Source organism: Musa acuminata, chromosome BXJ1-3, assembly GCF_036884655.1.
Source record: "Musa acuminata AAA Group cultivar baxijiao chromosome BXJ1-3, Cavendish_Baxijiao_AAA, whole genome shotgun sequence".
Classification (NCBI taxonomy): Eukaryota; Viridiplantae; Streptophyta; class Magnoliopsida; order Zingiberales; family Musaceae; genus Musa; species Musa acuminata.
This window is the reverse complement of record NC_088329.1, coordinates 44170613-44194886: the sequence shown is the minus strand read 5'-3', so window position 1 is coordinate 44194886 and position 24274 is coordinate 44170613. Positions and strand designations below refer to the sequence as shown.

General features: G+C 38.2%; 3 protein-coding genes across 4 annotated transcripts; 1 reads left to right on the top strand and 2 right to left on the bottom strand.

The window, feature by feature from the left end:
* Nucleotides 1-227: 227 nt before the first annotated feature.
* Nucleotides 228-1597, bottom strand: LOC135638211 (mitogen-activated protein kinase kinase kinase 18-like). Its single transcript, XM_065151231.1, has one exon. The coding sequence runs from the start codon at nucleotides 1493-1495 to the stop codon at nucleotides 329-331; it is 1167 nt and encodes a 388-aa protein (XP_065007303.1). The 5' UTR covers nucleotides 1496-1597; the 3' UTR covers nucleotides 228-328.
* A 4230-nt stretch (nucleotides 1598-5827) lies between these two features.
* LOC103979955 (uncharacterized) lies at nucleotides 5828-10057 on the top strand. 2 transcript variants are annotated; one of them, XR_671288.3, is made up of 5 exons: nucleotides 5828-6380; nucleotides 6478-7010; nucleotides 7092-7187; nucleotides 8867-8930; nucleotides 9647-10057. XR_671288.3 is itself a non-coding variant. In XM_009396228.3 (4 exons), exons 1-3 carry the CDS (start codon nucleotides 6299-6301, stop codon nucleotides 7179-7181), a joined length of 705 nt encoding a protein of 234 aa, XP_009394503.2. In that variant the 5' UTR covers nucleotides 5830-6298; the 3' UTR covers nucleotides 7182-7187; nucleotides 9647-10057. The 2 variants fall into 2 exon arrangements, 1 of the variants encoding a protein (XP_009394503.2); XM_009396228.3 differs by lacking the exon at nucleotides 8867-8930 and having other exon boundaries at nucleotides 5830-6380.
* Nucleotides 10058-12587: 2530 nt separating this feature from the next.
* On the bottom strand, nucleotides 12588-23700 carry LOC135586662 (phosphatidylinositol/phosphatidylcholine transfer protein SFH6-like). Its single transcript, XM_065143281.1, has 15 exons — nucleotides 23301-23700; nucleotides 23155-23190; nucleotides 21812-22112; nucleotides 20587-20686; nucleotides 18601-18867; nucleotides 18411-18486; nucleotides 18120-18223; nucleotides 17971-18020; nucleotides 17767-17866; nucleotides 17546-17644; nucleotides 17362-17475; nucleotides 16416-16548; nucleotides 15388-15791; nucleotides 13899-13973; nucleotides 12588-12866 (listed from the first exon to the last, which is right to left on the bottom strand). The coding sequence occupies exons 2-15, from the start codon at nucleotides 23186-23188 to the stop codon at nucleotides 12843-12845; spliced, it is 1881 nt and encodes a 626-aa protein (XP_064999353.1). The 5' UTR covers nucleotides 23189-23190; nucleotides 23301-23700; the 3' UTR covers nucleotides 12588-12842.
* Nucleotides 23701-24274: the final 574 nt, after the last annotated feature.

Genomic DNA, 24274 nt, shown 5'->3' with positions numbered 1-24274 from the left:
CTTTCTCATGTTTCCTTCTCGAAAAAGAACAGAATTTATGCGCAGACACAGCTGGATTCTGATAAGATCTTTAAACGGCGCCGTCAAAAAGTTGTCGTAAATGGAGTGCACCGACGCTTCTCCAGCTGCATCCACCGCATGTAGGAGAGAGATTAATAGATTGAGGTAGTAATTGTTGTTAATGGGCATCTTCTTGCGACCTGCAACCTAGCGAGCTGCGTCTTTAATGGCCATAAGCTCTGTTCCCCGACCCCAAAAAGCCCGTGGCTTCTTGGAAGTGACGAGCACATAACCAAATTAAAGCTGTGTATATAAAAGAGAAAACGCTTCAAATAATCAAAGAACACATTTCATTATCAACATATCTAACAGGTGTACATAATTCTCTCTCCTCTGCCGTCGCTACAGCATTACTGTGATGAGCATTAACACCAAATCCAACGTTGTCTTCATCACCATCTACTGGAACAGCAGTAGATTCCTCCTCGCTGATCCTTACTGTGATCCAATCGTCATCCTGTGCCCAGTTGGCGGTCGGAAAGCCGGACGTGGCCAGTTGATGAATCCTCTCCTCCACCTCCATCTCTTCGTCTTCTTCTTCTTCGTCTGCCACAGAGTCCCATAAGACCTGCTCCAGTGTGCTCTTTGGGGAGATCCATTCCTGGTCGAGAGCACTCTCAGATAAGCAGCTAGTTGTACTCGGCTTCGCCACGAACGGGTGCTCCAGTAACTGCTCCGCCGGCCACCGCTCTCTCGCGTCCCTCCTCAAACACTTGTCCAAGAAGTCCTTGGCCTCGTCCGACAACCAGGTGGGGCGCTTCGGGACGTCACATGTGAAGCCGATACGGTGCAGGGCGGCGACCGGATCGACGACATCAGGCCACGGCGGTCTCCCGGTGGCCATTTCGATGACGGTGCACCCGAGCGCCCACACGTCGGCCGGCGCGCCCTGCTCCTCTCCTCGCGCCACCTCCGGCGCCATGAACATCGGCGTGCCCGCGATCGGCCGCCCCGCGTCGCCGTCCCCCGCAATCGAGCGCGCGCACCCGAGATCCGCTATCTTGGCGCGCCCGTCCGGCCATATCAGGACGTTTTGGCTCTTGACGTCGCAATGCGCGAAGGACTTCGCGTGGAGGTAAGCGAGGCCGCGGAGCATGCCGCCCGTATAGGAACGGATCGCAGCCTCTTCTAAGCGGCCGCCGTGCTTCATCATGCAATCGGAGAGCGAACCAAGGGGGGCGTACTCCAAGAAGAGGTTGTAGGAAAGCGGCGCGCAGGGGGCTTCGGCGGAGACGTCGAAGCCGAGGCAGGACACGATGTTCGGGTGGTGGAGGGAGGAGAGGATGGCTTGCTCTCTTTGCAGGTGGGCGGAGAGAGAGAGCTCGGCCGACTTCACGGCGAAGAGGTGGCCTGAGGGGGAGGCGGCGGCAAGGGAGACGGTAGCGGTCGAGCCGCGGCCGATGGTCTGGCCGCGACGCCACTGTCTATTGACCATTGTCTATCCTGGAGAAGAAGAAGAAGAAGAAGAAGGGGATGGCTTCGGATCTCAACAAAGAGCAGAGCAATATATACAGGCGCGAAAAGGGGCAGAAGGAGAGAGACAGAGAGAGAGAGAGTTGACTTCTGATGTCTTTCGGACTGGCGTTCGGCAGAAACAGGAGTCAACTCGGATCACGTGTGAAAAGGAATTCCGTTCTCGTTTCGGCACCGCGTTAGCTGCCGCATAATGACGGGGCCCGGCCATGTTGACGTGGCATAAAGACTCAGTTCTCCCATAGAGTAAGAAAATTAAAAGCAAAAATATAATAATAATAATTATTATTATTATTATTATTATTATTATTATTAGAATAATCTCGACATACAACTCGAGATTAATGGTATGTCACAAAAAGGTGAGATTATGACGGTCTTGCATGCATCATCATAACGCTGAAGGCCTCAAAGAGAAACTTCCACGATGTAGAGACAACGGGCCCAAAAGTTATGGCGGAAGATTGGAAGTCAGCGGATCGAGATTTGGGATGGAGGATCTGCAAGATGGATTGAGCTGGAGTTGACTCGTGGCACCGGTGGCCGGACATGGAAGGATGTGGAATGCTACGTGGGTGGACAGGCGTTGCACTCCAAAGGAGGTGGGAGAAGGACAGGTGTCGAGTTTCTAGAGAGGCGGTGGCACCAACAGTGTCGAGTCGGGTGAGTCGCCTTTGATCGTTGAATGTGAACTCGGATTTCTTTGACTTTTCATTCGTTCGATTTTTATTTGGTATAATCTAATAGTATATCACCCGACATGATGCAATCGATGATGTCAATAACAAATGCTTTTGATGCATTTGCATATATATACACATGAGTGAATTCCTTTAAAAAAGCTTTCCTTTTTCGTTTTTTTCAAAAAATATCCTCTGTTTTTTTTTTTCCACGATAGTATCTCTTATTTTATATAATTTTATAAATACTCTTCCCTTCCTTATTGTCTCTATCGTCTTTGCCTCCTTAACATCGTAACCCTTTTCTATCAATTATCTCTGCCCTTTATTTCTAAGTCTTATCACCTATGTGTAGTATTCTTTCCAACCTGTCACACACGTCACCTCTATCTCTTGCCTGTCAATCCCTTTCCTCACTCATTGCACCACCCTCCCCTCTCAATGAGCAAAGATAATGATTGCAACCAATAAAAAAGGGTGTTACATAAAGATAATGAGATCTTACGGTGGTAGGAGAGGATAGAGGTAACATGCACAATAGATGGGGAAGAGCATCACACAATGACAACAAGGCCTCATAATCATAATAGAGGGCGAAAGCAATGAACGGATGGTATCAATGGGACGAATGTGATAAGGGCAATAGATCGAGAAGGGAAGAAAAGAGTATTTATGAGATTATAAAAATAAAAGATATTATCTAGAGAAAACAAAAACATAGGCACTTTAAAATAACAAAAATATTTTTGAAGAAAATCATATATATATATATATATATATATATATATATATATATATATATATATATATATATATATCAATCATGTTGAAGATTACAAGTAGAGATAAGCTTTTGGTTTGAAGTTAATATGACAGGATAATGGGTATATGGGGTTGGAGGATGGGCCTTCAACCCTGGTGTTCATCATGGGCTAACCATTCGAATGTGAAGCCATCATACATTGAGCCATGATTCTGGTCTCTACTTTTGCTGCATTTTCTTTCTCACGATTTGTATGTTCTTATGCATCTTCGGCTATCATGTCCAATTCTTCTTGCTCTATGGTTAGTGATTCTTTTAATGCATCAATTTAAATTTGATGGTAAATCCAAATGGTTCAATTACTTGAGAATGATTGCAAATTTGTGGAGGTGGATATTTTCCATGTTATCAGAAGAAGCAGTCCTATTGCGTTCATAGTATTCTCATATATGCTAATTGAAATGCAATTATTTTCTTAAAGAAAATTATAAATTTGCATCGAATTTAGTGGAAAATAATTATTTTATCATTTATTATACAGTTTATTATAAAATAATTTTCTCATAATACCAAAGGGTTAATTTCAATCTCTTAATTCCTCCTCATCCAAGTAAAAAAACTTACATGAGCATTAAATAGACTAATTATTTTCATGTTGATGGTCAATCATCATCCGACATCTTTCGTCGTATGGAGGTTAGTGTTTGAAGAAAAGATACTAATCATCCCCACTCTACCCTTGTGGACAATAGTCCAAGGAAGATCATTCGGGCTTGTCTTTTCTTTACAACCCATGTGGATAAAACGTCAAAAGGTGATATTGGAGCGGTTGCAAACTATCCTCCCATTGACCAGGTAAAAAAATCAACCTTGGATATTATGCTAGAAGGCTCTCCTTTGGATAAAGAAACTCATATTTCAGAAAAGACTTCGAACTATTTTGAGCATCGAAGAAATCAAATCAGAAAATCTTCTTCGATATCGACCTTGATATAAGTATTACCTCAAGGCTACTTCGGAGTTATCACGGAGCCACTTTAGACACTCATATGCCATTGAGTTTGGATCATGTTGGGTTGATTCAAACATCGATAATGATTACCCTTAACACATATATAAGAAAAATAATTTAAGTTTAACATAATATCGAGTATTTCGAATGACATTAGATCTCTTTACATAAACAAGGTTAACACCAAATCAAATCGATCACTCGACTCGACTTAGAAATGATAATCGAAATCAGATGACAACATTCAAAATATCATATCATGATTCTTAAAAAAAAACATATATTTTCATATTAATGAAACATATTATTTTATATTTCTATCTTATACATTTTTGTATAGTGTCGGCATGATTCAGTACGTACATCATCACGTTATGCCATGTGGTAGCTTTTGGGAACCTCCGATCCCATCTTATGAAACTATATTTTCCTATATGTCGAAATCATCGTAGGAGAGTGGGATTCAAATTAGCGTGTGGGTCATGCAACGTCTTGACTTAGGACATGGAGGGAGATATGTTATTCTTTTATGGAACTGCGCAAGTACATGTATGCATATATGTACGACCATTCATCCATCATGAGGGGACAATAATACAGCAAGGTCGACCTCTTCTTTCAATAAATGATATGCATGCACGCCGATCGAGGCCACAAGTGTGCCACCACCCTCGTGACAGCATGCACACCCAACGAATCATCTGAAAATTATATATATATGATTTTAATAAATAAATATTAAGATATATTTTAAAAATAACTAAGTGAAAATTGTGGTTAAGATGATGATCTCATGGACATCAACCATTTAATTTAATGATATGTATTTGGATCCATTGACGTGGCTTAAGTTTATTTGTATATCTGTTTTGGATATTTGATACAGCAAGTCAAATAATAATCAAAGATTTTGATGAAAAAATTCATCTTTTTTATTTTTATTTTTTATCTGGTACTTTGTCTTCTCTAATATCTTAAATATCTTTCATCATCGGCATCTTTTTCCCCAAGCGACTTTTATTTGTGTTTGACTTCACCCATCATCATCATCGTTGCTTTCGTTCAATCGTAGTCGCCTTTTGTATGTGATGATCGTCTTCATCCAATCATGAGGTTTTTTTATCGCTTGTGTCCTCTATTTCAACTCCATCACCTTTTTTCCCTCAATTAGACCTCGATGGATCATTCATATTATAATTTTGAGTATAGACAAATGTTAGTACAGTGATCATGTCTTTATGGGTACGAAGAAAGGTCTCGAGTCACTTATTTTTATATAAATCTCTTTCATAGTAGTAAAGATAAGAAAACAAATAATAGAGACAACATGATGAGATAGATCTTAGTATTACGATATAAAGGGCCAAAGATAATCACGATCGGATGATAGTGGTAACTGATAATATTTATTCGAAGAAAGTGACAATGATAAAAATTATTTAGGTATTAATAAAATAAAGATAAAAATTAAAAATCTGAGCACAAGAGAAACTTCAAAACAGTGGCTTTTCATGTTAATCGACCAATAATCAATGGAATTGTTTGAAATATTTATAGATGTTTTACAAACATATTGACACTCATAATAGAATAGTAATGGTCAATTCGAATGTATAAGAGAAAAAATACCATATTTATGAAAGATTTAGATATCCGAAGGAATATATTATAATATCTAAATAATTTGTTTATACTAAAATTGGTGGAATAAATATTCTATCTTAATTTTTGAGAACTATACATATTAAATATTTATGACAAAAGAAATAAAGAAAAAGACAAGGGAAGACTGAAGCCCAAAGGTTTCCTCCGCTCTTCGTTGCTCTCTCTCTCTGAAGCAGAAGGGGCTGTGAACAACCACAGAGGAATATAAGAGAAGGGAAGTCTCTGGACTCGTCTTCTCCTTTGCGATCCCTCTTTCCCTTGCTTCTTTCGACTTCGTGTAGTTCACTCGAGAGGTGGTAAAAAAGAGGCGAACGGAGAACAGAACAAGACAAAAGAAGGCAGACAACACCACCACCATCACCACCACCTGTACGCCAGTAGGCCCGCTCCCCTGTCTCTGTCTGCTCTCCTTGACTCCAATTCTCCCGCTCTCCCCGCCCATCCCCTGTTTTCCTCCCAATTAAATCTCTTCCCCCTTCCTAACTACACCACCGTCAACCACAACCCCCTTTAAGCTCCCACTTTTCCTCGCTTTCTTGATTCTTGATCCTTTTTGCTACACGAAAAATTTGATTTTGAGTTCGAGGAAGAGGAGGGAGAAGAAGAGTACATCATCCACAGATTTGGATCCATCGATCGATCGTCATGCCGTCTGGTGCGAAGAAGCGGAAGGCGGCCAGGCGCAAGAAGGAGATGGCCCTCCCTTCTGCTGATCCTTCTTCTCAAGGTGGCTTCTTTTTCTTCTTTCTCTGCCCTTTTGATGTTGGTTTTATGCGTATCTATGTTTTCTTTATTGAACTCGTTTCTATCTGGTTATTCTTCAGATAGTGGGCATAGCGATGAGTTGATGCCGGCTGAGGACAGCAAGGAGAGCGACGATGGATCCCCGACATCTTCCTCTTCGTCTTCGTCATCTCAGGATCACCATCGCTCTCGATCTGCCGAGGAGTTGTTAGGATCTGATGCTGTTGTGTTTGATAGCACAGCGGAGAGCGGCAAAGGAGTGGCCTTGGCTGAGGAAGTTGAAGCTGAGTCCCCCGTTGCTGTAGAGGAACCAGCTTATACCACTACGGTCGAGTCCTTCGCTGAATCGGAGGATGTGGTTGTCGAATTCCCTAAATCTGAGAAGGAAGATGAGGAAGTAGCCGAGGAATCGGCTGTTCTTGTTGAAAAGGTTGTCGCTTTGGCTGAAGAGGATAGACGTCTTGATGAGGTTGCTGCTAAGGTTCTTGAGGAGACTTCAGGCGGAGTGAAAGAAGTGCCGCTTCCTGATGCGGATGAGGCTGTCGATCAGCTTGGTGAGAGTGGCGACGCCCGCTGTGTTGCTGGGAAAGCTGAAAATTTGCCGACTGCTGAGGTGCTAAAGTTGACTTTTGCCATACTCGTTTCATGGAACTAAACTAGTGTGCTGACTGGGGAATCACTTGGATGTATGTAGGTGTCGCCTGGTGCCTTACCGGTTGTGCATCACGCAACATGGTGGAATTGTTGTGGATTGCTTGATGTATTTGCATGTTCTAGGAGATAAGCTCAGGTAAATTTTCTAGTCCGAGACCTTTTTACCTTCTTAGTAGAGTGTGGCTCTTTGGTCAGACTTTCATCTTGTGCTTGTTAGATCTGTTTCTTCTATCTATGTGATCAGGAAATTATTTTGCCTTGGTGAACTTGTTCACCACACATAAGAACATGATGATTAGCTGTCCATGGTGTTCATCGTACATTTGTGAATTCAATTTAAGATGCCTAGGAACTATATACCATAATTTAGAGGACCACATATGGCAACTCATTAAACTGCCAATTCAATAAGAAATACTAAATGTTTAAACACAGCTTGCTGACTTAAATATGACAGCCAATGTAATTGCCAATCTTACGGGAAGCGGGTCGAGACAATTCCTTAGCAACTTGAGGACAGTGGCATAAGAAAAGCTCTTGATTGAATGTAATCTCTACAAAATTTGAAAACTAATAGAGGGATGCAAGAAATTAAACAAGCTCTACTCAGCTACTTGAGATAATGTTAAGATTAATTTCCTTAAGAGAATGTAAGGCAAAAACTTGATACACAGGGTACGCAATGATTTAGCAAAATTCAAAATTTTCGTGTAAGGTAGGGATTACATTGATTTGAGTAGAACTAAAATACTTCAACAATGCCAATAATCAAAGGACTATTGTTAATGTGATATCGTGTCAGTTATACTAACAAGATAATGAGTTTAGATATGAGACTCAACTATTATGCTACCATTTGTTTCTGGTTCCTGAAGTTAGTTTCAGCTAAATTTCTGTATACTGTGAGAGATAAACCTCTTAATCAATTTCAAAATTTTAGGTTGCAAACCAGTAAGAATTTATTTCTCTGCATAATTGCTTTGGTGGTTTGCTTTTTGTTTCTTGAATTGCATGATCTTCTACTTTGTTGGTTAAACAATGAAGAAAATGATCAAGTCTACATGCTTTACGAGCTGAGGCAATTCTAATTAATCACAAAAAGATTGATATCGGTAAATTATTGGCATGAGAAGTATTATGAAAATCTGGATAGTGATTTGACCAAACTGCCTTGCCCCCTCTCTTCTCTCTCACTCTTTATCTCTCCTTTTTTCATATGCGAAGAAGAATCTTTGCTCTTCTGAGGTGAACTTGTTAAAATTATCTTACAAACAGAGCTGATTTTGTAGTTTCTAGAAATAATGCAGAAGTCTGGCATGTTTTGAAATTCACGACTCCTGGCTGCTGAAAATGGATATAACATTTTAGGAATATGCTTGTTGGAAGGAACTGTCATGCAATATGTCACTTATTGCTTTTTCTTGTAAACAATTAGGAATCCTTTGGAAACGAAGGGGCTGAGTTTTTGTAAGCTTGCAGCTTTACAATTATGTGCAGGAGTGGTTATACCTGCTATTGTTGTCTTGTTTCTTTTTCCTTTTCCCCCCCTCATGTCATCCATGCTGTTGATCCATGTAGTTTTTCTTCATTACTTCTTTGTTTTCTGAATAGGTCACTGTCTTTACATTGCAACGGAATCTTCTAATAGAAGCATTGAGTTATCTACATATACAACATTTCATAATGGAAACTGTATAGATAATACTTGGAACTTCACTAGAAGTCTTTATTGTCATCTTTGATCTTTTAGAACAAATATGTTGATCCACCTAAATTACTTATGTGAATTTTCTCAATGATGCAACTTCATCAAAGCTGGAAAGCAGCAAAACCTGGCACTGTCTATCTCAGTGTATATTCGTGAATCTGGAAGCTCAAGGTTGCACCTTTCTCCTATTTAAAACTTTTGCATCTTTAAACTCTGTTTGAAACGGACTCTGAATTTATTGTCTATTCCATTGATGGAGATATTAAAATTTCTTTTATGCTGATAAAGAGAATTATGTTCTTGCTCAGGATAAAAATATTGGAAGTGCTGGTTTTCTTGTCTTTTTGTTGTACCTGTATTTTATCTTAGTGTATATTTGGAAACTCCAGGATGCACCTTTCTCCTCTTTAATGCTTTTGCACATTTTAACTCTGTTAGAAACCTACTTTGATTTTACTGTTTATTGAATTGATGGAGAAGAAAAGAATTCCTTTTTTGCATATATATATACACACACACACACAATACTTGAAGTACTGGTTTTCTTGTCTTTCTGATGTTTTCATCAGCATTATGGTGAGCATTTTGATGTAGCACTTGAACCTTCAATAGCTGAAGCAAATTTCTTCATGATTTATTGGGAATAGCCAGTTCATGTGCCTTTGACTTGCTATTTGTATTAGTACCACTGGATTTACGTAAGAATCTTGTGCTTCTTTACCAAGATAAAAAGGTTAATGATGTACTAAAAGCACTTGATGCTCTCTTATTAAGATAATATATGCTTCTTTAGAGCATTCTCCTTTTCTTTTCTGCTTCTCTGGATAGTAGGTTTTTTGTTGTTATCACTCATGCTTGGTCTAATATTTTGCATCTTGGTGACACAGAATCAGATGGATGTTCTTTAATGAAGACTTCTCTAATGATGTCCCATCAAGACTGGTCACAGAGTCATAGTTTTATATGTTAAAGGAAATCGAGTAGTGGTTCTGATACATCTGAAATTTTGATAAGTATATCAATGCTGTTGGTAATGGTCTCATCTTGTTTCCTTGCAGTGGTTGTGATTAAGTTTGTTGCTTGGTACTTTGTGGTTCATAGGTTTTGATACTGGAAAGATCAAAATTTGCATGGCTGGGAACTCTGCTTTTGTTGTGGTCAAGTTTATTTTCTCATGTTTTTCGGATTCGAATAATACTTTTCATGTGTATAATCTTATTCAGCTAGAAGAACCTTGTAATTCTTTTTTCTTTTTTTCGGCTACACGAATTGTTATAGAACTCAAGTTTTTCCTGCCAGTGCTTGATTGATGTGACTCAAAATACTCAAGAAACCTATTAGTGGGAAAGAGTGATTGCTTATGCCTCATTCTACCCTCTACTGGGATATGATCAGTTAGTTTCATTGTCTTACTGCATCCTGTGAACAGTGTAACCATTTCATTGTTCTGATAGAATTACTTCTTAGTTTCAATCCATCATTAATCTAAACTTGCTGAAACAAGATAACTTATGTTACTAGAACAATTCAAAGAATGGCTTCAAGCCTTAGAATGTTCAAGAAAATGTGGAATAGATTTTAGGTCCAAAGTCTTCAACTTGCTGCAGATGATTTTGGGTCCATTGTTTTTTCCTTTTTTCTTCTGATGCTAAATATTTAACTTTTTTGAGCCCCTTGATCTAGTTTGGAGTTGCAATTATCTACATTCTACTGCTGTTACCCTCCTTGGGATTCTGATGAATGGATTTCTCATATTGACATCGTATGTATCTCCTTCTTAATGAGTCTTTGCTCTGTATTTTATCAGTTCTAACTCATGTAAACCATGCATTTAATCGTTGGATGTGTTTATGGTTTTAGAACATTTATGTATTTTGAATCATTAAATTGTATGATTTTATGAGAATGATTTAACTGAAGTCTCTCTGATCTCCATGAACTTTTGAATCAACAAGAACGTCGATGTCCTGCATCAAATGCATTAAGCTCAAAAACCATTGTTTCTGATTTCAATGGAGAAAGTTGACCTGGTTTGTGTTAGTATATTGCATAGTAATCCTAATCTCTTATTGGAACTCAAATTAATTGTTCCACAGCCATAACGTCCATGTCAGTCTCCTAAACGAAGGATGCTTGCTTAGGTTGAACCGAGTTCTACAGCTGATGACTACTGATAGTGAGTGATGTGCCTGATGAGTGTATCGTATCGATCAGCAAGAAACAACATGGGATTGATCCCATCCACCGCCACAAAATTATTCTGGGCAAGAAGACCTCATCCATCACCACCACTACAATTCATAGCTAAAAACCTGTGGTGCAACCACTGATGCAAGGGCAGGTATCATTAGAATTCATAGCAGATGATCGATCAAATCCATCTTGTACTCATTCTGATTATGACCACGTTTTTACTCTGCTGCGATAGGCAACAACAGGGCAGTTAATTGCAGGGGCATCAGCATCTGTTCCCTCACCAGCAAATTGACGAGTCAAGTATTGTAGATCTTGGAGTTAATTATAAATCATCATGTGTAGTTAGATCTCTTTAATGTTTCGGTCTCTAGATTATTAAAATTTTTATAATTATGAAAGTGAAATATGTAGTTTCATTTATTCTAACATCGTTGCTTTTATCGACGAAAGTACGAAAACGATGAGCAAAAATATAATTTCAATATTCTTTGGCAAACAATAACGTCGTTGTGGGTCGTGAGTGATTGTTGTGGATGAAAAGGGAGAGCGACAATAGGAGATGAGACAAAGGGAGAGAAAGAGGATGACGCAAATATGGAGTAGTGGTCTACTGCGAGCCAGATGCGACCTTTCTTTGTTGGGCCTATGATGCGCTCATTCACAGCGCCAACTTCCTCATGGTTCACCATGTTTGCCACTCCATCGATGCTGGCTGGGGTATCTCCGACGTAAGTTCGTGGCGAGTCAGCCCCCATTGCACTTCCTACAATCCCGATCTTGCTACCTCCCATTTGCACTTCATAGCCTCCTCATCCTCTAACTCTTGCCTCTCCACCTCCGAGTCTACGATGGCGCCTTAGGTGAAGCAACCTGTAGATCCTCGACGGACGATCACGAAGCTACGACATGGGGTGGTTGAGGAGAGGATGGAGGTCGTCTTGTTAGGTTAGAGTCGGAGAATGGGGTTGCAACGCGAACAATGGTGCGTGGAAGTGGTAGTTCGCATGTTAGTCCACACCAGGCAACAATCACGGCCTTACCACTAAGGGTGGCCCTCACGATCGCATTTGGTTTGCCATCAAGCTCCGGGAGTAGAATTCGATAGTGAAAAAGGGCAATTGGGCAATGCTCCGACGATTATATGTGTGCTTTGGAGTGCCTACAAGGCTAATCAATACCACCACGTTACAGATCTCTCTAGTCACCGACACAATTGCTGAACAACATCAATGTAAATGCAGAGCATTGACATCTGCAACGTCCTCTTCCTCCTCCCTTTACCTTAACTTCACCTGTCGCTCTCCCTCCTCATCCACAATAATCACCCGTGGGCCCCAACAATGTTTGCCATCCATCATAAAAAAACATAACTAAAATATTAAAATTACCTTTTTACTCATCATCTTCATGCTTCTATCAATAAAACCAACTATGTTAGGATAAATGAAACTACATGTTTTATTTTCATAATTATAAAAATTTTAATATAAATTTTTAAATCTAAGGATAAACTTAATTACAAGAGTAATATCTAATTAACCCGAGATCTTGTTTGGCATTGAATTACATAAGGTGCATTACTATAAGAATGCCACTTTCTTTCCGGATGTTACTGGTGACGAAGATTTAAGATTCAAGCAAGCGAGCAAATCCCAATCTAATTAAGCAGAAAAATCTCACAATCTATATTCGTTGGAAGTTCCTTGTGGTCTCAAACTAAAGACAAACTGCAGAGCGAACTGGCCGTGTCATTTGCGCTGATGCTATGGTTGCAAAGAAAAAATTCTTCTATTGCAAAACAGAGGGGTAAGAAGTAATTAGGAAATCATTACATCATATAGTTCCTTTTGAACAAGCTGTCGTGTCATTTGGTGCCGATGTTATGCTTCAAAAGCAAAAACATTTCTTCTTCTACAGAACGGCAGGAAAAAAAGTAATTAGGAAATCACAAGCATCATATAAATCTATACTACAGAATGATGATATCTCTCGAGAACAACTATCTAGTTGCACCAAATGTTACTCAAGGGCACTGGATAATCTCAATATATGTTTCTCAAGATTGCAATACATTTAATGAAGTAACACTCAAACACAACCTCAAAGATAAACCCTGACGGAGTTGCTATCCTCTCTAACAAGTAAAAATTTTATTACAAAAGAAGGAACAAATTGATTCGAAAGAACACCTCCTCGCCTTCATCATTAACCATTGTTTTCTTGAAAATGACAGATGGATGCTATTATTACTGTTGCAATTCAATATAAGTGATGTTTTCTTTGACCTCGAGCAGTTGGGTTTCATATATAATAATTCCTGTTCTTAAAGGTTAATAGTGATCGAAGCTGGTCCACTCCTGATGACACACACTTCATGCTTTCTTTTACCCTAGATCTTATAGTGCCAGTGATAATAAGAGAGATGATCACCTAAATCACTTACACAATCACATTTTTCAACCAGATATCTTATGAGTGTTCTGAGAGACAGACCGACAATGGACCAAAATTCAACCAGTTCCAAATTAAGGTAACTTCCTGATTGATTATTTGTCATATTGTTTCCTTTTGTTCAAAAGTAGTTTTCATCGCTTGAGATTGGGGTACTTTCATACTAGTCAACTGACGGCAGCAATAAGCTAATTTAGAGAATTAACCTAAAGGAGCACACACTGAAAAAATAGAAGCCATATGTTTCACGTGTTAGCCAGGACTTGGGTGGTATATGAATATCTAAATTCTCTTCAAAAGATGTTCCAGATAGACAAACAAGACTACCGACCAAAGCTGAGAGTTTATCTAGTGTGAATAAAAGGAATCGAACATATGGACTGATGAAACCATATAATAAGTTAAATCTTCCATTTGAAATAGTCACATAAAATAAACATGCAAAAAAAAAAAACCACTGGTTAAAGGCATATTTAGTTGACTGTAACTTACCCGAAATTTAGCCTCCTTTTGCTGGTCAATATATGCAAGCAGTTCCTCTTGTCTCATCAAAGCATCATATAGAGCCTGATCAGAAACAATTAATGAATACAAGTTAATATGCCTGATCACCCATCAGAAATACAAATAAATTTACAAAAATAAGAAACGCAAAACTTCAAGCAGCTTATTTCAATTGTGCTTTTAGATGCATGAGCAGTAGAACTAGCCTAGGTTAGGAGCCCATGGTCAACTTGGAAAGATCATGCCTCAAGTGGGCATTCGGATAAGAGAACACCTCAATGGTTTCTTACACTATATTATCTTTATGGCCCTTTTCAGCCATCTCCCTCTTTATTTTGATGTCTTGAGGTCATTCTTGATTGGCAGCATTTCCAAAGATTAAAACCACCATTGCAATAGGTGTCTTGCAAGCAAGCATGTGTTAGCAGATGCATTAACCCACAAACTTGTGCAGAATCTAGCCCAATAAAATACCCGCAAGATGAAACAGAAAAAATATTTACAAATTCTGTTAATTCAAAATGAAACCATAAGCTAGAGGAGGATGAACAATTTTAATCTCATTGATGCACACAGCAAATCCAACTCTGAAGGCACTATAAATAACTAGAATCATGTGATGTTTTGTGCTGTTTATTCACTATAAACTCTTAGAGGTGAGCTGACATACCATGCATCTAAAAACATGGCAGCAATATTCGTGTGCATATCTGGATTAATGTTTAATGCATTACATTATATTCTTTAAAATGTATTTATATAAATTTTACTAGTCATCTAAATGGTGATTATGTTCAATGCTAATAGGTTCTTGTCAAATATCTTATTGTCAGATAAATTTGTGTTCCAATGCTCATTATTTTAGGGCTAAATCTTATAAGCAGTTGAGTTGTAGACTTGTTTGAAAATTAACTAATGCATGCTTCACCATTTCATGTTAATGTAAATTTTATTCAGTAGTATTACAAACGATGATGACGACAACAAGAAGCTGTAATGTCCCAATTGTTGACAACTGTTCATAAAAAAATTATGCTAAAGGTAATTATATGACTTCCTTATCAGTAACCCATCTGGTTGCAGACTACGTAAACCACTGTTGCCACACCAATTTGTTGACTGATGAAACTAAAAAGCTGAACTGCAAAGCTGTGTAAACAATCCAGTGAATGTCAAAGAATACAAAATTTACAGTAAAGCATAAGGTGAAATAGAACAGAAGAATTTGTTCGATGAGCACAAAGCCAATCTTAATGTAAAACAGTTCTTATTGCAGCATTGGAGCTGCATATATGGTTTATGACCATCAGCTTGATCAATTAAGAAATATTTTCATGTCATCAGTTACGAGAACAAAATGAAAGTCACTTTTTCTGATAAGCATTCATGCCATGCATCATGTCGAGAGTACTGATTTGAGAATCCAAATCATCTACATTGTCTTATAAAGCATAGTTATCCAAAATATAAAGCTCACCCTTTTGGTTGCAATGAGCTCAGCCTCTAAAGCATCCACACGGCGAACGGCAGCATCAAGCAATTCTTCTTTTTCGTGAGGCATTGCAGATGGTTTTGCTTGAAGTTTGTCAACCTTTTCCTCCAACTCTCCCAACCTTTTCAAGACTGATGAAAGTATATCTACGTCCTTGAAAGTAGGGGAAGGTGAAGGAGGTCGAAATTCCTCTTTAGGAATAGGATTTGGGTCGAATTCAGGATAGCAATGATCAGACTTGAGCATATTATCTGGGAGTCTTCTAGTCACACGTCTTGTAACTGAACAGAACATTGCATAGAGAGCCATAATGAAGGCCATAAGCCATGTAACAATTTGAGCTCGAATTCCTTCTGAAGGTTCACTTATGTCAAACAACCAAAATCTACCTGTTATGAGCAAACTTGTGTAATTAACCAAGTCTATCATCAATATTACAATATATACAAACTAGATGACCAACAACGATAAAAAGCTAAGAATTACATTAAACCAGTATGTTCTGATAAAAATGTGAACATATGAAAAGGTTGAACTTTTTGAGATGTGGATGTAGGTTTCTATCAGAAAACGGGTTACAACTGTATTATGTGGAAGTGAACTATGTCCATCCATAAACAAGACATGCACAGCATCATATATATACAAGTAAAACAAGTGAAAATTAAATTCGACCATGTCAAATAGATCGTTAAATCATTCTTTCACAATCAACCTTAGTACTCAACTTACTATTAACATGCAGAGAATAACAAGAAAATGGAAAAGAAAAAGGTTAATGAGATTTGTGCTCAATCATTCTTCAATAGTACCTTCAGTAGGCTAGATGTCGCTAATCAAAGGCCGGAAAACCATTCCATCCAGGAAATAAGTCAAATAGTTCATCTGGAATTTTAGTAAACATGTGTCCTTGGGGATGTCCTTTGGGATTCTTATTTCTCCAGGTTTAATTTCAACAATTAAGAATAATGAATTACAATAGCTTCAGCATGATCAATGATAGTTTCACTAACCTCTAGAGGAAGAACATACTGAACTAGAAATTTGATTCTTCCATCCTACATCGACGACCTTGTCAACCATGGGCACACAATCTTCATACTCAGAAGAGGCATCAGATATACAAGCCTTTCCAACAATTTTGGCCTGCATATTCATTATAACCTGTTTAAGTAACATTTTAGCAATAGTGACATTCATACATATATAAATTTTATGCTGACCTGCTACAATGGGATTCTTTAATGATAATTATGTACTTAATTGCAAAGAATATAACCATACATATAAAACTTTGATAAAAAAACAATTTAGTGATCCAGACTGTTTGCCTGACTTATTGCCATAATTCTAAGAGAAAAAAGAACAGTTATCACCCAATTGGCAACAATTCACAATGCTGTTCGGTAGAAAGTATGTGCCAGCATGGCACAATCACAGGCATCCATGCATTTCAAGGTGTGCTGGCACACCTTTGCCTGGTGCCTTTGTAGAAGCAATGGGTTAAAACCCAATGCTGAAACATGCTTGCAGATACAAATCTTGTCCGAATTTTACCAGCACTCAGCATACTCACTAATGTGAAATCCTTCATGTGTCACTTATAAGATTTATTGACTTTCACAGTTTTATATTTTTTAAGACAAGATAACATCATATTTAACAAATTAAAACCTTTTAGAGCAAAATATATACACTGACATGAAAATCTAATTCTCATTTGGCCCTCTTTTCTTGGACTTCTAGTCAATCCCAAAGATCTCTTGCAAAGTATGTACAATGCCCTTGTGGCATTTATCAAAATGCACCAGCCAGGAATGACTAGATATCACCTACATGTTATAGGTTGAATTCACCTTTCAGCAATCTGAAAGCTTCCTTTTTGAAAACTAGAGACAATGCTATGAAAGTTTAAACCCATAAAAACCTTTTTTAACCTCCAAAGGAATTAGACTTCACCTCTTCATGAACAGGGTCCAACTGAGGATTATGGATATAGTTGCTTGTTTTTTTCGAATAAACAATGTCTTCAGCTTCTGAGCTAGACTCTGTTGATGTATCACTTCCTTTTATCTGGTGCACCAACCAAATGACTTTTAGAAACATAAATAACGGTAAGACAAACAAATATTGCAGTTCTTACAGTTGGGTATCGTGGCTTAGCATAAGCAATAATCTTTCCCTCACAGTTTGAAACAGCAACAATTTGCCTAGCACATTGTGCTTCACCATTAAGAACCATCTTGTCACAATTCAAACAAGCAAATATTATCTTCCAACCAGGCTTGAAAACAACTGCATGTATGTGTTTATGCATGTGCACACGTGGGAGTGCATGTTTGCATACATAGAGTTAAAAGAGACCTTCGATATATTGGGGTCCCTCCATGGACCTCGATCAGATCTGAGGCATCCACCATGCTCAGCACATGTACAACTACCACCAAGAAACTCTGGCAACTCACTAGAGAAACCAGAAAAACCACTGCTCAGAATACAAAGATAAAGAGGAGAAAGCAAACGGTTCAATAACAAGAACATGCAAATCAACATAGAAAGGGAAGAAACCTGGAATCAATTACTTCAAGAAGCTTATTTTGGTACTTAGTTCCAAGAACCTGGGGAATAATTGCCAAAGCAGTGTGTTGAGACTTGAAATTTACTCAAATCACAGTAAAAGGAAATATAAGCTACGAAACAGGACACAATAGGCTTACATGAATCTTAGAAGTAGTTTTTGGATCAAGAAATGACTTCACAGTATTCCATAGCAGCTTAAAACCTGAACTAGCATTAACTACAAACATCCGGCACAAAGTCTGCATAAAATTATCAAATTGTTAAAGATAGTTATCAACTACATGGATCTTTTGCCACCTATGAACTCTACTGAGGTGCCTTAACTAAACATATGATTTTTTTTATAGAATATAGATCTCAAAACAAAATATGAAAAAATGAATCTTGAGGAAGTTAAAAAAACAAGTATTCAGATAAATCACATTCCTCTGGGTAATTATCATTGTCGATTTTTTGCAATCTGATAATCAGTTCTCTTGCAGCCTTGGTGAAGTTTTTAAGGCCCTAAAGCAAAATAGCATCATCAGTATTGACAGATAACTTGTCAGTACACTCTGACAATCAAAGTTATATAACATTTGCAATTAAGTTATCCAGAGTGAAATGTTGATAACATACCACGCCTTGGACATCTAGAATTGTTGTACTTGAATCAATGTGCCTTTTTGCAGCAATTGAGCAAGCTGGAAATCTGAATAAGAAGCAACTTTCAAACTCTTTCACATGATATTTTACATAGCGTTCCATTGTTGTCACTTGCATTAACTTGTTCGCATCAACTTTTCCGAGCCTTTCGATATAGACAGGTCTCCCCTCTTTATCCACACCATGATAACCTTGTGGATAGTACTTTAAAACCTCTTCTATCTCTGTATAATCAAAATCCTGATGAAGAGATAAAATTAGGTAAATGTCAACCTCAGTGAAGTTTTGCATATCGGATCCAAGTATAAGCCACCTCAAATCTGTAGTAAAGCTTAGCTATGTACCAGGGGAAGACACTAGAAGTAAAAAGGAAATGAACAGATTGGTCATGGTATATATTATGATTGTACACCGTGTTTAGGCAGATTCTTCAGAGATACTTCACACAAAAGAAAATTGGTATTTAAATGATATACCATCAATCAGCGGGAAGGCTCCCCCCAGCTCCCCCCCCGGCTCAAACACCGGTACCAATCTCATTTACCACTCTTTTGATAGCTTCCTTTTAGAATTGTCAGGAGGCAAAAGGCATTTGTGCAGATGAGCCACTTTTTGGGTTTTAACCATGTTGCATCAATTCTTTTATGCAGACCCTCTAAAATTCTCCATTTTTTGTGAGTGATAACAGTGGAATTCATCATCTGTGCTACTGTACAGTAGCAAATGGTATTATGATGTCCAAATATGTTGAACCATAATTCACTAGTATATGTCTTGAAGTGAATGAATGGAAAGGAAAAGCATTTCTCCTTATAAAAAAATGAGTGGTCCAAAAGAATAACATGCACCCACATGAATATAACACGTCCAATTATACCAGCAGACCAGTTTTTATTGGTCTGACAGCTGACCAGTATATGGACGAAGCAATTTTGCTACATCCACTTCGAAACCGAGCGTACTTCCTGGTAAACTTACTGCACCAGGCTTTTCAGGCAGTAAGCTGACTGGTAACCGGTTGCATGAGGCTGTAGGCTGGAAATTGAGTTGTAAGCTTATTGCCTAGCACCGGTAGTCCGGTACCCATTGAACCCTTTAATCTTTCTTCTTCCTCTTTCGCTGCAGCAACGCTCCTCCACTGCTTTGCATTGCGATGTTGTCTTCTCTCCTCCATTTCACTTCGCCGCCACCTCCTCATTTTCTCTCTCTCTTTTCTCGTAGTGATCCGGTTGGTATTGACACTGGGTACATTATATGGTACTAGATGGGTTGGTATTATATCAGTTTAAATATTAGTGTTGGGCTAGGATTTTAATTCTTACATTAAAAAATCCACCAATGCCCTAATTTGCTAAGAATCTGATGCTACTGGAGCTGCAGAACATCTACGAAAAGCGGATTTATCTCGAGTCTCAACAATCAAGTGAAGCTATTCAAGATGAGATTCATCAATATCGATCTCTCCCTTCAAGTACAGGTATTTATTTGAATCTGCTCTGCTTGTGTCTTCATTATTGAAATGGATCTTCCCCTATGCTTATTCCTTTTTTTCTCTCTTCTCCTATTTTTCTCTGAATCCCTTTGAGCCTAGCAACCTTTGAAATATCCTATATCAACAGATATCTAGACGTTACCTTAGTTATAATTAGATTTTTTTGAACTGATATTAGGGTGGTCTAGAGCAAGAAAAACCTCATCAATATGAGGCACAGAGAGGGCCAACATATGCAACCTTATTCCTACATAGGAAGGGGTTCTTTTCATCACTAGAATTTGAGTGGTTGTTTTCATCACTAGAACTATGGTTACTCTGATCATGAAGGAGCAACATTACCATGATGCCCATGCTCATCCTCAATTGAATTATTTTGACTTGAAGAATAAAATAAATTTGCTCTTTTACAGGTATATGAAATTCACGAAACTTAATTCAGGAAGGAAGACCAACTTGTTTATTACCTCAACAATGGTGTCAACACCAAACTCCTGCCTCCATGTAAGCATTTCTGACCACATGTGCTTTGCTTTCTCAAGATCAAATTTTCGTGCTTTCAAAAATCTAAAGGTAAAAATGCCATTAGGTAAGTAAATAAGATAACAACTTCCAAAGGAAAATATAAAGGCATGATACCTACAACATCGACATGATTAAACAAAGCTTTGAATTAGTAGCAGCAAACAATTTTATTAAATTGTGTATAATATAAGTGAATGGAGAATAAGTGGCCCTTTCTCAAATGAGCACAAGGCCATGAACAATAATCGAGAAGTTCAAATGGTGTGACTTGGTCTCACTGTGAAGCACAAGACCATTAAGCCAAGATGAAAGATGATTTCCAACAAACCATACGGAGGTCATTACAAACAACAACAATCATAAAGAAGTTCAGATGTTCCCTTTCGTTATGATAACAACCTATATTTACATGGATGACTAGAGATACACTTTCAAGCAATGGTGTTATATGCGGTCAACCAGGATTTTGGACTGCTATGTTAATCTCATACTAGCTACATGTTCAAGAAACATAATAGTGGACCCATATATGGATGAATTTCTTTTCTATAGTCCTTAGTGCACATATATCCTAATTCCTATTTCTGGAAAATTCTGCAAGCATAACATGAACATAACATGGAGTTAATTGTGTGTATTCCTGTTATGTAAGAACAGAATAAGTACAAGGACAGAGATAAAAACTGGCGGCTGGCCACTTCTTTTAAGATATATCATTAAGCTGAGCTTAAGCCTCACTCCAAGAAAGCACTAAAAGAATGCACTCTGATCACTCTTGATTATTCTGGAAGAGTCCTAAAACCATGATAACCTTGAACTCAAGTATCCTAATTTGACACTTGTTAAGTAGCTTCAACACCTAAATGAAGAAAGATATTATAGGAGACACAATTTTTTATCTTTATTTATGGATCACATTCCACATATTTCAAAGATTCTATTCAGTTATCTATTTTATCTGAGACAGTCTTTGATTCAAAAGTATATTTGCTTACTTGGTAGATTATCATTAGGGGTTACAGTTGCTCAAAATGGAAAAGAATGCCAATATAGTTTGCTTTAAATGACTGAAGCAATAGATAAACTAGAAAGGAAAGAGGAGTATTTACTGGAGATCATGTGAGTAAACCAAAAGGAAAAACTACATTGCAAGTAAATGACAGTTACCTTAACATCATATGATAATCATCATGCTTTGACGGCAGCAATTCATCCTGCATTAGGGACTGTCGAAAAGCATCAACAGCTTGTAGCTCTTCAATGTCTCTTATATCCTCAATTGAAACAGAGCTAACTCGAGTATCATGCTTCTTTCTGCTCTTTCTCCTCAAAGAATGTCTGAATTTAGTAGATGCACTTATTGCTTTTTTCTTCAAAGATCCAATTCTTGTCCTTCTCTCATCTTCTGAGTTCTCAACATCTGATTTCCGCTCTTTTTTCTCGTCATGATTGGAAGACCCCTCGAAACCTGCAACTCCATAACAAAAAAATCACACATTCAGAGAGCATCATATATCATCCAATGAAGTAATTTCAACATATCAGGCTATGAAATTCATAAAGATAAAAGTAAATTCTTTTTAAAAAAGCATTGCCAAACTTTATGGAGCATACAACAAGTAGATTCTTAGCTAACTTAAAGGTGCATAATGCTGAACCTAAACCTAATGTACTAATTCATTTTAACCCCAAAGGGCATGTGTCAACTATGTCAAGCCTATTTGTTATGAAGCACATATAATATAATTTATGATCTTGCTAACTCAACAAGTTGAGCCATATTAATAAAATGTGAGTGCATGACCAACAAGAAAAGCTCTTGTCATTTCATAGTAGACATGTAAATTGGAAAGTCCTTGTCCGATGTGCTGGTGCGATGCCAACCTGGTGTATAAGAGGTGAAATGCATTTCTAGTGATGATCAAAGGCATCATAGGCCACATGGTGACAGTGGTTTGCAGGTGATTTGGTTCGGTTGTTCTTGGCATACCACTTTGTAGTTATTAGATTATCACTATATTGTCAAAAGCGTGATATATGACGGGGACTTATGGCTGCCACACGTAAAAAAGGATCTGCAAGGTGGAGGATAACAATCCTTGAAGCTTCTTGGAAGGAAAACAAACTCTTCTTTCGAATGGGCCTTATATTTTTTTTAATTTATTGCACAAATCATATTCCAAGTTCTCCTTTTGATGTCTTTTTTTTTATAAAAGAAATACCATATTTCATATTGATCTTTTTATCTTTTTTTTTATCCGATCCTCCTGATTTACAATTTCACCCAATCCAGGCTAAAAAAAACCAGATCTTTAAAAGTTCTACAATTGCTAGAGATAGTTAAGCAAAAAATCAAATATTTCATAAAAGAAAGATAGATGAAAAATTTCCAAACCCGAAAAAGAACAAAAAAAGCAAAATTACTATCAGAAACCTTAAAGCATCAAAAGAAAGATATTGTGCGAAATATCTAAGTAATTAAATGAAAACGTAATTGAAGAACAACTCACAGGGCCTCGCAAATCGATCGAGTGGTCCTGACATGTCTGCAGAAAGAAAACGTAACTTGAATCAAGAAACTATTATCGGAGCCATCATAAACTAAAAACCAAGACAAAGAGTCGAAATCAGAAACCCTAGAGACGAGGACACGGACCTCACGGCTCAAAAAATTTACTCAGAGAGATAGCACGACGCCGGCAGCCTATGATAGAAGGCAAAGATAAAAACCGCCAGGGAACCCTAAACGCCGGCGGATGGCATCAAGGCGGCTTCCGAACGGTGGGTTGGACCTCCTGCTGCAGGCGTTCGACGGATAGAAGAAAGCGTAAGTCTCGGAACTCCTCTTATTCTCCTCTTTGCTTTATTCCACCGTTTCGCACTGCCAAAGGAGGAAAAGAGAAGCCGAGCACGAGAAAGGGCCATCGAACGTATAGAGGACGTAGGAAGCTCGGGTCGGGCTTCTGATCACCTACATTGACTAAGTCACCACACGGCAAAAGTAGCCTTTCATTCCTCGGACCTCGCGGAGGCGACTGCGGTCCCGCGTGTGGTGGCCCAGCATTCAAGCATTCATAAGGAAGCGTTCCCTGATAGCTGCACCAAATTAGACTCGGAATCCGCACACCAGTTTCCTCGTACAGCTTGCCCAAATCATTCTCGTTTTGGCTGTAAAGAATACGCATGGCAATAACAAAGATTGACGATAAAGAGTAGCCATGCCAAAAACAGAGATTTAATTGCGAAGCGGTTTGACTCGTTATATCTTACTTATTCTGAATACATAGTTTTCTTGAATCATAATATATCTGCAGACTAACCTTATATCCTTTGTCACGTTGTTACTCTATCATACGTACAAGTAAAGCACGTCCATTCCATCATCATGAGAATATTATCGTAAAAGAAAATATCAAAGAAATGATGCACATCATTTAGAAGTTGGAAGCTACATGAATAGGTGGCTGATGGCTCACAATCAGAGATCAAATGCTATCTTTAAAAGTTGAGAATCTGATTCAGTGAGGCAGACAAAAAGACATTAGATTGGACAGACAAGGAATGACAAGTAGATTTCATTGTCTAGTGGTCCAGTTTTTGTAGGCTTACAGACCCGACATTCTCTAGAAA